We start from the raw sequence: 13287 nt of genomic DNA on the forward strand, positions 1-13287 counted from the left end.
TGGTTATGATGACATAGGTTAGCGCTATCCCAGCAAACACCCAGTATCACCACAGGCATCGTTAGGACATACTCTCTCTCTATTATATGATATTGTCATGTTTTATCTCTCTCCACCATGCGATATCGCCAAGGTTCTAAAAATCGGCTTGGCCAGTGCCTAGGCGCTGGGCGTGACCTTTCCGTTCCGATTACAAGCTGGGCGATCCTTCTGGGCGTTCGGCTCCTCGGCAGTCGCCTAGGCGCTATTAGGTGGTCTCTGGGCGCTCTGCCTTTTTTTGTTTTTTTTTTCCTAAATCATGGGACAAAACAACATTTAGATCTCGACTTCATCCCGACTTCGACTTTGTCCCGACTTCAACTTGGTTCAGAATCTCATACTCATCTCTCTCTCTCTCTCTCTCACCGTCCCAGAAAACGAAATTGAAGAAGAGAAAACGAAAGTAGAAGAAGAAAGGTATCATCTTTGAGGAGGTCGACTTGATTAGACTTCGTGGTATCGGCTATCAACCCAGTGAGAAAGAAAGCCAGGCAGAGAGACAGCCACAGAGAGAGAGAGAGAGTTCTAATACGGTGGAGATAATGTCTGTTTGTTTTTTTGGATAAAAGATAATGTTAATCTCAAATACAAAAGTAGTGTAAATTTTTGTGTTTAAGATAATGTTAGTTTCAAATACAAAAGAAATACGTTAAGTTATATTTTGAGGACATAATATAAAAGGAAAAGAAGGTTTTAAAAGAAAAAAAAAAGATAAACACTTGTTTATTTATATAACTATATGTTATAAAAATAAAAATTCAATTAAAAAAAAAAACCGCCTAGTCCCCGCCTAGGCCCCTGGGTGCTAGGCTTCGGGCTACCGCCCGACTAGCGCCTAGCGTTTTTTAGAACCTTGGATATCGCTATGTTTCGTGTCTATCCATTATGATATCACCATGTTTTATCTCTCTAAATTATATGATATAACCATGTTTCATCTCTCTCCATTATATGATATCACCATGTTTTATCTCTCTCCCAGTGCAGGCCTTGAGCCTAGGCGAAGCAGGCCCAGGCCTAGGGCCTCAATTTTAAGGGGCCTAAAAAAAAATTTTAGGTTAGCCTGCAACAAAAAAAAAAGAAAAAAAAAAAAGAAGATATGAAGAGTTGTGTCGCTGTTACACACAAAGGAGCGACAACTCCTCTCCCTTTCTCAAATCTCAATTTAGCCTTTGTTGAAGTCAAGGCCTTTGTAGTTGAAAATTGAATTCAAATATTCAATCTGCAACTTCAGGCATCAAAATCAAAAGGAAATTAAGAGAAAGGAGAAGGAGAGTAGGAGACCGAAACCAGAAGGAGAAGGGCAGAAGGCGACTAGGAAACTAGGAGAGGGCCAGTTGAAAAGGTTGAATTTAAGGATTGAAGAGTTGAATTTATATTTTCTTCTAGAAAGGCAAAAAGATAAGATCTTTGTGTTTAAAATTTTTTAGCTTTTTCCTTCTCTATTTGTGTTTCTGATGCTCTGGCATCCATTCAATACAAGTACTATTTAGTTTTTTGCTATATGCCCGAGGCTTTCTATATATGATTGTAATAAATCATTATAAATTTAATGAAAAAGATATCGTTGGAAAACTTGATTATGTAAATTTGATTAGTACCTTTGCATTTAAAAATGCAAGACGAGTCATATTTTAGTGATACTTTAAAATTGGGATATTGATTTTTTCTTCTTTTGTTTTGAACATTTGGTACTATTCTATGAAATTTTAATTTAATTTTTTTTTCCGGGGCCTTGAAATTTTTTTCTCCTTGAGCCTCTAAACTCACAAGGCCGGCCCTGCTCTTTCCATTATATAATATCATCACATTTTATCTTTTGCCATTATATAATCGCATGCCACAACATGCAAAACAAGAAACAGCCATGGCAGGCTTAACAATAGTGATAACACCACGTTCATTCTAGCCACTATAGGCCTCATGCCAAAATAATTATTACTATCGTCATGTGAAAAAAAGAAGCCAACATAGCCAAGGCTATCCCAACAAGCACCAAGTGTACCAAGTCACTCAACTTGGAACGAGAGCGATACCTCAACTGCGACTCCCGATAGCATTACTAATGCCACACCTCATGGGACCAATAGTCCTAGTAACTCGAATACTTCTATCGCCACCTTCAAGCACAAGAACAAGATAATCACGCTAACTCACCTGGAGTATCAACCCAGTCAAGACTCCTCTTAGCCGGGGACTTAAGGAACTGGGGATAGTCACCGTACAGAAATCACATTCCAAGAGCACTCGCCTTACATTTCCAATATTTGTACCATAACAAACTCCCCACCCAAGAGAACTCTTGACCGGACACTTGGAGTGTGTGTATATATATATATATATTCTCCAGGCATAAATATCAAAAGAACAAGGCTCACTAGCCACTTAGAACAACGCCAATAACACTCAGACATGATGCCGATACCAACGCCGATAACACCCAGACATGATGCCGATATCATACACTTGCGATATCAGGTAGGCCACAATTAGGCCCATATTAGAAAAAGAAAAGGGGTCAAGCCCAAACCTACACTATATATATATATATATATATATATATATATATATATATATATATCTCCACTTACTCCTACCTTTATCTACATTCTTACATGTATCTAACTTAAGCATTGGAGAGTCGAAGGCCGGCAAGCTCGGTCTTCCCTCTGACCTCTGTTCATGGTTGACAGGTATGGAACTCGGAGATGGTTGCTCTCATGGTCATCCTGTTTCTTCCACAAAAACAGCTTCTATTCATACCTCCAAAATTAACATTTAGACCTCTGAATTACTTTTTGAAATATCCAAAATGCTAACTATACCTCCCTAGATTTTCTAAAAAACCCTCAACCCATGAAATTCAACTGAACTCAAGCATAATCCATTTCAACTAAACAAGATCTCGCATGCCTCATTTTAATAGGATAACTTGATCCAAGTTTTATTCTCAACTATGACAATCATGTTTTATTGGAGTACATTTGGTACCCATAATCTTACCAAGAAATTGATCACTCATAATTAGCATTCGAAGGATTATCATGAAGAAGCCAAGACCCAGAAGTATGCCTCACAATAATAATAAAAAAAATTAAAATTATTTATCTGATGTGCACACCTTAATGCTAGAAGATTGAACTAAAGCTTATAAAGCAACACATTACCCATTAAGAATACCGAGCTTGCTTACTGTCGCCATCAAATTTGAGGCATATATTATGGTTTCATATTAGAGGAGATGTAGAAACGAATTGTTATAATTATGGAAAAATCATAAAATTGATTTTGAAACTCAATAATTGAGGAATGTTGTTTGAATATGGAAAACAATAAAATGTCTCGGTCGAACCAATTGAAATATTTTTTCTTCATTTGTGTCTTTATTGGTAATTTTATATAGTTGACTTTGTCAGCTATCGTTTGAAAAAAAATGATAGGTCTAAATATTAATTTTGGAGGTATGAATAGAAGTTACTTTAGACATGCAGCTAAATATCAATTAGCAATACCCTGCCTAGATAACAGTATCAAAATAATAGTTTAATGTGTGATAATGATGTGGAGAATGGTGTCCATCTATTCACTCAATGTTCCTATACAAGGGAAGTGTGGGAGGCTGCCAATGTACCATTGCCAACGTTGGCAATTTCAGAATTGAAGGATGGGCTATTGGAGGTATCTAGACTGCTCAACAAGGAGCAGTTTGCCAAAGCTCTTATGCTAATATGGTCAGTGTGGACTAACCGGAACTCTCAATTATGGGAAGGTAAGAAACATCATCCTACTAAAGCTGCGTTGTTAGCCATGAGTTGGTTTACTGAATTTTCAAAGGCAAATGACAAAGGCACAACACAACGTGCTCAAAGAAAAGAGTGGTCTCACTATGCCAAAATCCTTATCACACTACACTTTTTAGACAACGAAAAAAAAATTTCCGTTGTGTGATCACTGAAACTGCTTCATACAACAGGTTTAGTGAGATTTGGTTGTATAAGGACGTCTGCAATCATAATTTTTTTGGTGCAAGATTATTGTACAACAGTTATAAGGATTTGTCTGTTGTCTGAATGAAAAAAAAATTTCCCTCCCACCTTGCTCAAATTTGGGTCGAAATTTTGACTTACCTTGTACAACAGTATAATTGTTTATGTTGTATGAGCAAAATATCATACAACTCATTTTTTTTGTTTGTGTTGTGCAAGTTTGGAAGAAAATTAGATGTTCCCAAAATGAGTTTTTAGCGCCAAAACGGCCAAGTTTTAGGTGAAATGCAGGTACATGATTGTAAGATCCTACAACGGAATGGCCTGTTTTCGTTGTGTGAATTGAGTTTGTGAGTTTGTGATTCGCACTAGGCGGGAGAAATGAGTTTGTGATTAGCACTAGGCGGGAGATTTGCTTGCTGGGTTCAGAAGTTGAAGTTTCAAGTGTAGACTATCAGACAACCAAAATTATTTATCCGTTGTCTGAATTGATTATACAAAATAAAAAACTAGACTTAATGCACATTATCTCCCACTTAGCCGTTTTCAACACTTACATCTATAGTCTTCGAGAAAAACAGCAAAACCTATCTTCTTCTTCTCAAAGCAGAACCCGTCTTCTTCTCTTAAAGAATTGAACCCATCTTATTCTCAAAACTCATCTTCTCCAACAAGACCCATTTTATTCTCAAAACTCATCTTCTCTGTCTTCGCAAAACACCATCACCATCTTCGCAAAACACATCTTAGCCATCTTCTTCTCAAAATCTGTCTTCGCAAAACACCATCACCATCTTTACAAAACCCATCTTAGCCATCACCATCTTCTCAAAACACTAGATTCAAGTTGAAGATGAGGAGAACAAAAACGGGGTTCTTCTGGGCTACTGGATTAGATTAGGGTTCTTCGATCTTGAGGTTTACAACGACGATTTGGGGATGTGTGGGCTACTCGATTTGGGGGTTTCACGGCTACTCTATTTGGGGTTTTCACGGCTCTTCGTCCTCTCTTCGCAATCACACTCGTCGTCTCATTCATTGCTTCTGGTAACTATTCCTCTTAAATTTGTTCACCATTTAATTCTTTTTTACCTGGGGAATTCTGAAGTTGAATGATAGAGGTATGTGACAATTCTAGTAATTTCTGATTTCTGGGCATGGATCTATAGGTTGGTAACTGGCACAGAAGCTATATATCTCATTAGCCTCATAATCGCCAGTTGCCAACAAACGATAACGAAGAAGAAGATAACCAAATCCCAAGACTCTGCAATTTGCTCACTCTTACTCTCATTCTCTCACTCCAATGGAAGCTTTGGGATTTCCGTCTCTGAATACTCACACCATTTCGTGCTCTAGTTTTCAAAAACGAAAACCCACCAAATTACCATATGAAACAAACCATTTTTCAAGCTCTTCTTCAAAACCAAAAGGACCCTCTTACAGATTCCACCATTTTATATATAAGTAAATTCTCAACCTTTTTTATGTTCTGGTTACTGGGTTTCTCTTCTTATTTAAGTTTTCTTGTCTATTTTCTAACTTGGGTTGTTTCCAATTCATCGTAGGAGTGCTACAAGAATGCAAGCTGACAACGAAGAATTGGAGTTGAAGCAAATGAGAGATATGGTTGCTGCCAAAAAGAATGGTATATATGTTGCTATGGAACTGAGAGTGAAAGAGAGAGACTTGCTCTTTTACTTTACAGATTATAATGTTTTATGTTGCATTTAGATATATTACTATGGTTAGTTTGGAGTTTAGCTGTTTGATATAAATTAGGGACGGAAAGATTAAACCTTTAACACCAAGGGAAGCTGGGTATGCAATTCAGCTATCTAAGTTCTAACAAAACCCTTCTTGATGTTAATTCGTCCCTCTACAGAACACAAAAAGGTAGACACAGCTTAATATAATATAATGTTTCCTTTCTATATTTGTTATTGTGACACCAATTGAAATTTCCCGAACACAGCAAGCTTCAATTAAGCATATTTAACTACATCACCAACTCCATTGTATGCTTTATGTTTCTTTTCCAATGATCTGGACATTAGCTCTTGTCATTTTGCCATTTAATTCCCATTTCAAAATGAAGCTGCAGCATGCTATAGTTTATAGAGTAGGGCTTAATTATATATGAAGTCTTGTCTTCATGTGTCTTGATCACTTTCCACCGCCAAAACTTGTCAACAAAAGACATGACCACGAGGAGATGACTTTGTTGCTGCAAGTTTGGACCACCACCACTTGGTCTGCTTGCTTTATTCCACCGCTTGTCCTTTTTTTGTTTTTTTTTTTAAAAAGCTTATCCACCATGGAAGTAGTAAGACAACTGATTTCATTTTGAGGTGTTAGATTGAGATAAAGTTTAGATTTTTTTGTTGTTCTGAAGTTGGTTTTGGTTTTCGAGTTGCAGGGAGGAATCGATCGAAGTTCTAAGAACAACAAATCTGGGTCGAAATTTGCTTCTGATTCTAAAAGTGGGTCTCGAAAGAAAATCGAATGTCAATGCTGTAGGATACCATTACCCTTTTGTTGAACTTCAGGTATGATTTTTTGGCTCAAGGATTATTAAGCCAAATTGCAGTTCGTTTTCTAATGTATACTAAGCAGTGTTTTCTGGTTTGTAAGTTCATGAGCATATGACAGATTGCTTGATCTGCTTTGAAGAAGATTATGCAGCTCTTGCTTGTTATTATTAATTGTCTGAATGGTCACTTGTATTTATACCTGTTGGCTTCTCTGCAGTTGGGTTGTTGTTTTGCCATGTGGTTCCTGCAAACCTACCAAGCCTTACAAGTTGGAGCTTGCAATATATTCTAGTATGCAGGTACGTAGAGTATGAGGTTATATTTTGTTTACTTGTTCTTAATTTTGTATGCATACATTGAAGTCAAGTCACAAGTAGTGTATGCTTTAGATGATTGCTTGGAGATGATATGGTTAGCACTAGGTTGAGTTAAAGTTCTGGCCACATTTGAAATTATATAACTGTTATCTACTAGAATATTTGTTTTTTTTTTTCCTTTGTTAAAAATGTTAATAAATCATCCCTTAAATTGTGCCATCAAAGTTATTGAAGATATATCAGGAGCACTAAACTATAGTGTTCTCCAATCATATTGTCTTCTAAGGCATTTAGAATTATATCTGTCCTAATTGATGACCAAAGTAAACTTACTTCACCATGTATTTGTTTATTTATTGCTCTGTTGGGTATAAATTATTTGGTTGGCCAAAATCTTGCCTCATGTCCACAGAGTACCTAACTTCCCTATTAGCGAAAACAAACTCATATGAGTAATCTGGACTCAAGTCAATCCCATACTTGAAACTAGCAACGACCAGGATACAACATGATTTGTGGTTGTGATGCTCTAGAAGCTAGCACCATTTTCCTTTTATAAATGGAAATTCAGGGGTGTTAAATTGCCTTTGGGGATAAACTTGGTCAGTAAGTGCATAAACCAACAGCCATTCAACCTCCTGTGACAGAAAGACCTTCATTTTCTTTCAAGTTCAGCCCCTCTTGGCTGAATAATTTTCCCTTGTGATTACCAAGGAGGGCAGAACATTGCTTTGGCTCCTCGTGTCATTTGTTCACCAACTCCGGGCTTACCACCTGTGGTTTGGTCTGAGAATTTAATATTAGGTTTGTACATTTTCTTTAGCAGCTAGGTTGCTGGAATGGTGGCGACGATTTAACCACTGCTCTGATGTCTAACCATATTCAAATACTGTACATTTGTGTTCCCACTTAAAAGCTTCTGGCTTCATAACTTTGAAGTATTATGTCCCTTGTTCTTTCATTTTCAATTTCTACTGTGATGAAGACCATGGACTCGCTATGTAGTGTTCTGTAACATATTTCCATGTTTCATATATTATTGTTGGTTTTTTGGCTGCTAATGCACTTGATTTCCATGTTGGCTCATTTTCTTTCACCTTGTAGTTTTGATAGATTATCCAAATTATTTATATGTACCTTTCTTTACTCTAGATTGAATCATCTTGGTTCACTTATTTTGTGTGTTCTGAATTGTCTAGTAGTTTTGTTATATTCTTATTTTTCGTTTTTTTTTTTTTGAATGTTAATCTCCTTTTTTTTTTTTTTTTTTTTTTTTTTTTTTTCTGATAAGTAGGATGCTCAACCGCATACAGTTATTGGATTGTGGAAAGTTAATCTGGAAGAACCAAAATCTCACCTGTCTGATCCTTCGGTTATAATTCATGATATCTCCACAAGTAATTCCTTTATTCTGAAACAATTCTTATAGTGTTTTAAACCTTATTTTTCTTAGGCCATAAATATGGGAGTTGATGTCACATTCATTCCCCTAGCCATTTTTTAATTGAATTCTATGTCCATGCATAGTCCCACGAGGCAGGAGGCGGAGACAAAGGCATAAAAAAATATGATTTTTGAAAGTGATTTAGAATCAAAGAAATTGGATATTTTTCAGATAAAGTACAGCTGTAATGCTGTGGTACCACTCTCCAGCCTCCTATAGTCCTACTCCTCTTGCTAGGAAGAATTGAAGTTATACTGTTATGGTTTCAAGTTAGTTCTATGTTTATTTTTGGTATTATGTCATTTAAAGTCAGAATTCTTTCTTTGCAGAAGCACGCATTAGACTTGCATCTGCAAATGAAAATGACAAGCAACAACTTCAGTGGTTTAGCAATGCATGCAAAGGAATTCCACAGGTAAAAGTCATCTGCATAAATTTTTCTTTTATTCTTCTCTACTATCTCTCTCAAGCAATGGAATACCTTACACGATAAATAAGCTAGTGTATTTGTTGGTGGCATTGCTGAAGTAGTTGCGAAGTTTATTTGGTCACTAAGATCATTAGTAATTTCAATTCCTCACTTCCGCCACTTAGAAATGAATAATATCACTGAACAGGAGTGGAATAATTGTTGAGACAGTTGAGCTTAACATGATGGGTCATCAAATTTCAGATATTCCCTAAAAGCGGCTTTTGATTACACTTCCAAACAATGTACTGCGTGCTGCCAACATTTAGGATTGTGATCTTTGATGTGAATATGTGCAAAAATGGATTTCTAAACAGCTGAATGGCTCTCATAGTCTCACATACAGATTGGAGTCCTGACTTTTGAGACAATGAAGTACTATCTTACAGACTATTATGTAGGCAACGATATGCTAGATTACAGTCTTGTAGTGCAGATATTTTCTCCATCATTCTAGTCTCTATTTCTGGCAATGTCATATTCTAACACATGAGAGAAATCATTGAGGATAAAGACATGCCATTGTTTCCTTCTAAGGTATCGACATATATAGCTATAAATATAGTCACTTGACTCAATTTCTTAGGGCTTTGTTATTATGTCCATGCTTTATTCACCAAAATGATTAACTAATCCTTTTGACATAATAAACTGATTTCAGTGGGAGAGGAGAGGCAACAGCCAATACACCCAAGCAGATATTGATCAAGTGTGAAATGAGTGAGGGAAGTTTGTTGTCAACACATATGTGCATGAGCCTTGAAGTAGCGCGCTTGTTGCTGGTACAATTTTAATAAGGAAAGCATCTTTTTTGTGCTTCTCTGCTGGTACATTGTCATGCACCATGTGGCATGTTTTGGAACAATACATATATGTGTATCAGCTTTTTGATGTCCCAAGTAGATGGACATGCACTAGAATGCTTTTCTTGTTTAAAATGTTGGCTTTCTTATTTGGAAATGCACCTCTTTTGCTTATGAAGTTTAAAGTATTGGTTAGATTACTCATTTGATGGTTTTCAATATTCGTGTTTGATGGAGTACTGTTCATTTGGTAAATAGACGAAATGAATGAACAATCTAATTCAGGAATGGGGTGTTCAAATGATCACACAACAGAATATATATAATGTCGACTGCCCGTTGTCTGAATGGCCGAAAATGGGGCAGAAACGGATTGCCATCATTCATATCACACATCGGTTTTTAACAAATCAGTGTATTCTAATTTCTACTCACACAACAGAAGCAACTAAACTCAGTTGTCCTAAACACTAATCATACAACAGAAGCAATTGAACTCTGTTGTCCAAAAACTAAATCAGACAACAGTTGCAATTGAACTCCGTTGTCCCAAATGTTGATCATACAACAAATCTATCCAAGCACTGAAGTTTGAGGATCAATCAGACAACACAAAAAATAAAAGTATGTTGTCTGATATGCTTAACAAACAACAGCTTGAAACCAAGCACTGTTGTCTGAAGGCAGCGCTTCAACTGCTGCGCAGCTGCGCATGGCATCTGCCGAGCCATCTGTCGAGCCATCTGTCGAGCCATCACACAACAGTTATACCACATACCCGTTGCCTATTTGTTAATCAGACAACTGTGTTCCACCGTTGTCTGAATTTTCAACAGACAACGGCTCGCTCTACAACGGTGGCACTCCAAATCAGACAACAGTTTCTGTCTGTCGTCTGATAAGTTTTTTGGCATAGTGTCTACTCCAGCAGATGGTTGGCTTAAATGCAATAGTGATGGATCTTTTCTTGCTTCACGTAATAGAGGTGGTTCAGGAGTTGTATTCTACGATGATGCAAGAGTTTTCAAAGTGGCAGCGATGCGAAAATTTGATCAGGTAACTTCTCCTTTTCATGCTGAATTGATAGCATTACATGAGGAAATGAAATTGGAGTATGAACAATGAGAAAGTTGAATTTGAGACGGATTGCATGATGTTGGCTCAAGTTTTGAACCAAGACACCATAGACTGCTTTACTATGGGTTTTCTGCTTGAATATGTACGAGAATTAATGCGGGATAATCCTCACTATAAGCTCTTGTATGCTCCACGTGAAGCCAACAAAATAGCAGATAAATTAGCAAGTCAAGCTTTGTGTACTAGTGATAGCCAAGTTTGGTTTGTAATTGCTCCTGAATTTATAAGGGATGTCATTCTAAACGAGTGTACTCGGTAAAATCTCAATGAAAATCCTTTCTTTCAAAAAAAAATAATAATAATAGTTTATTATATGGTACAACACTCAAAAGAAGTCCATTACTGTTATGCTTTATACCTAAACTTACATATTTACCGGTCATTTGTACGGTAACAATTAAGAATCTTAATTGCACTTGCACTTGGTGTGTACTTCAAATTCAGCTAGCTTACTGGTTTGTTTACCTTCATGGCTTCATAACATCTTTAATTGAAATCCCAAAATCATGGGGCAGTTTAACGATCCCAGAATTTCTGGTTTGTGTTTCCTTGAATATTTGAGTTACATGTTTCAAATATATGTGATTCAACTTTGAAAAATGTCATTCTGAGGTTCAACTAGTCAGCTGAAGATTTACTTTCACTTATTCGAAAGTCATTCCTATTTTGTTTACCTCTTCAAGAAAAGAGCTTTGCTTGTTTTCTCTAAATTAATTTTTCATTTCTAAACTTAGCATCGGATTTGTGTCTGGTCAATCTTCCATGATATTGAAAACTAGTAAGAATGATGTTCTTTGAGACAAGGGTTTAGGGGTATAGAAAGACATTTGGTAGTAGAGGTGGCAAACGGGCCGGCCCGGCCCATTTTAAGCGGGTCTAGTCATGCTTCGTGCCGTGCTTGGGCCGGCCCATTTATTATCGTGCCGGGCTCATGCCGGCCCATTTACTTAAACATTAAGCCCAGTCCGGCCCATGGCCCGAGCCCATATCGTGCCGGGTCAATAAACGGGCCGTGCTCGTGCCTACCCACTATAAAACACGATTTTAAAATCTTAATTTGAATAAATAAAAAATAATTTTATTTAACTATTTAGAAAATTCAAATAAATTAAGTTCTACAATGTTTTTCTCAATCTTAGCTTTTTAAGATTAGTTTTCTAATAATTTTTTATATTCCACTACAAGAAAAAAGAAAGAAAGAAAAAATAACTCAAAATATATTGCTTTTAGTATATTATTGTGAGATTAATCTTTATTAATATAATGAAGATTTAGTATCATATTATTCTTTCCTTCATTCTATAGTTGTATTATTATGAGATTAGTCTTTATTCATAAACATATATTTAATATTTAGACAAAATACTTTATGTCAAAACAAGGATATAATGTTTTTTTTTTCACTATTTTGACAACATAAAAGAAATAGCATTGGTGGAATTGTCATGAGATTTTAAATAAGGAGGTCTAATATTCAAATCTCATCATTGTGGTTTTTTAATATTTTTAAAAACAAAATGAAATTTTGTGTTTAAAACGGGCCGGCCCAAATATGTCGTGCTCGGGCCAGGCCAATGGGCTAATATTCCTAGGCCCAACCCGGCCCGTTATTCTAACGTGCTCGGGTCGTGCTGGGCCACTAACGGGCTTGGGCCGTGCCGGGCCCGTGCCGTGCTCGTGCTTTGCGTCCCGTTTGCCACCTCTATTTGGTAGTGATACCAAGCTGGAAGCATGTTTACTATAGCTAGAATCGACATTTGAATGATTGTGGAATAAAATATTTGCATGCCCAAAAATTATTGAGCAACTCCGAGATGACTGTAAGTCATACATACCTATGACTTTATTGATCGACTTGATTGATCGAGTATTTGTATCACTAACTGCAATTTAAATTGCAACGAATCAATCAGTGTAAACGCGAGATAGTCTATTACCTTTATCAGTGAAGATCTCGTTTTAGTTTTGGAGTTGTCTGGAATTGTCGGTGGATATCGAAATCTCCATGAATATAGATTTCATATCTGTGGAAGGTCTTGTGAAAGAAGTATAAAGGAATTCACCACATGTATTCATATGATTACGATAGTTCATCCAGATTAGGGTCCGTTTGGCCAACGGATCCCCCTAGACATTCTGGAGTTGAATGTTCATTAATTAATAAATACAAATGGTGAAAGAAGCTTTTCATGGTTACATGTCCAATTTATGAAGTGACATTGAGATAATCCTTTATTAAGCGACTTATTTGATCGGTGTTTATATGTCGAGAACCATTTTGTTTGGTTGTTATGTTATTAAACAACATTTGTCATAGTTGGACCCTTGGGTTGTAATACCTCGAAAATTTGTTATTAATTTCTCAGAATTTCTGAAATTAGTAAAGTGTTCATTAGTACGATTTCGTGGTTCGAGTATAGAGTGAAATTGTTTCGGACAATTAATCATTCGAAATACACGTTTGGGGGGGGGGGGTTACGAACTTTGACATTTTATACGTTTGGATTCTGTGAAAACTTCCTTCACGGAAATCGTAGAGTGCGTCGATACAAGTTCGT

At 36.5% G+C, this 13287-nt stretch overlaps 1 protein-coding gene across 5 annotated transcripts; it reads left to right on the forward strand.

The window, feature by feature from the left end:
- Positions 1 to 4544: 4544 nt before the first annotated feature.
- LOC133713542 (putative E3 ubiquitin-protein ligase XBAT35) lies at positions 4545 to 9796 on the forward strand. 5 transcript variants are annotated; one of them, XR_009848078.1, is made up of 8 exons: positions 4545 to 5072; positions 5594 to 5673; positions 6445 to 6574; positions 6777 to 6858; positions 8171 to 8273; positions 8650 to 8735; positions 8994 to 9326; positions 9451 to 9796. XR_009848078.1 is itself a non-coding variant. In XM_062139584.1 (5 exons), the coding sequence occupies exons 2-5, from the start codon at positions 6853 to 6855 to the stop codon at positions 9502 to 9504; spliced, it is 249 nt and encodes an 82-aa protein (XP_061995568.1). In that variant the 5' UTR covers positions 5706 to 6574; positions 6777 to 6852; the 3' UTR covers positions 9505 to 9796. The 5 variants fall into 5 exon arrangements, 1 of the variants encoding a protein (XP_061995568.1); XR_009848077.1 differs by lacking the exon at positions 8994 to 9326 and adding an exon at positions 5195 to 5492 and having other exon boundaries at positions 4547 to 5072; XR_009848076.1 differs by lacking the exon at positions 8994 to 9326 and having other exon boundaries at positions 4561 to 5072.
- The last annotated feature ends 3491 nt before the right edge of the window (positions 9797 to 13287 follow it).

The sequence above is a fragment of the Rosa rugosa genome, chromosome 6 (genome assembly GCF_958449725.1).
Source record: "Rosa rugosa chromosome 6, drRosRugo1.1, whole genome shotgun sequence".
Taxonomy (NCBI): Eukaryota; Viridiplantae; Streptophyta; class Magnoliopsida; order Rosales; family Rosaceae; genus Rosa; species Rosa rugosa.

Excerpts from the sequence above, each read along its gene's own strand:
- LOC133713542 (XM_062139584.1), top strand. Across the intron at positions 8,274-8,649 it reads AATTCATGATATCTCCACAA|AAGCACGCATTAGACTTGCA; the intron begins GTAATTCCTTTA and ends CTTTCTTTGCAG. Across the intron at positions 8,736-9,450 it reads CATGCAAAGGAATTCCACAG|TGGGAGAGGAGAGGCAACAG; the intron begins GTAAAAGTCATC and ends AACTGATTTCAG.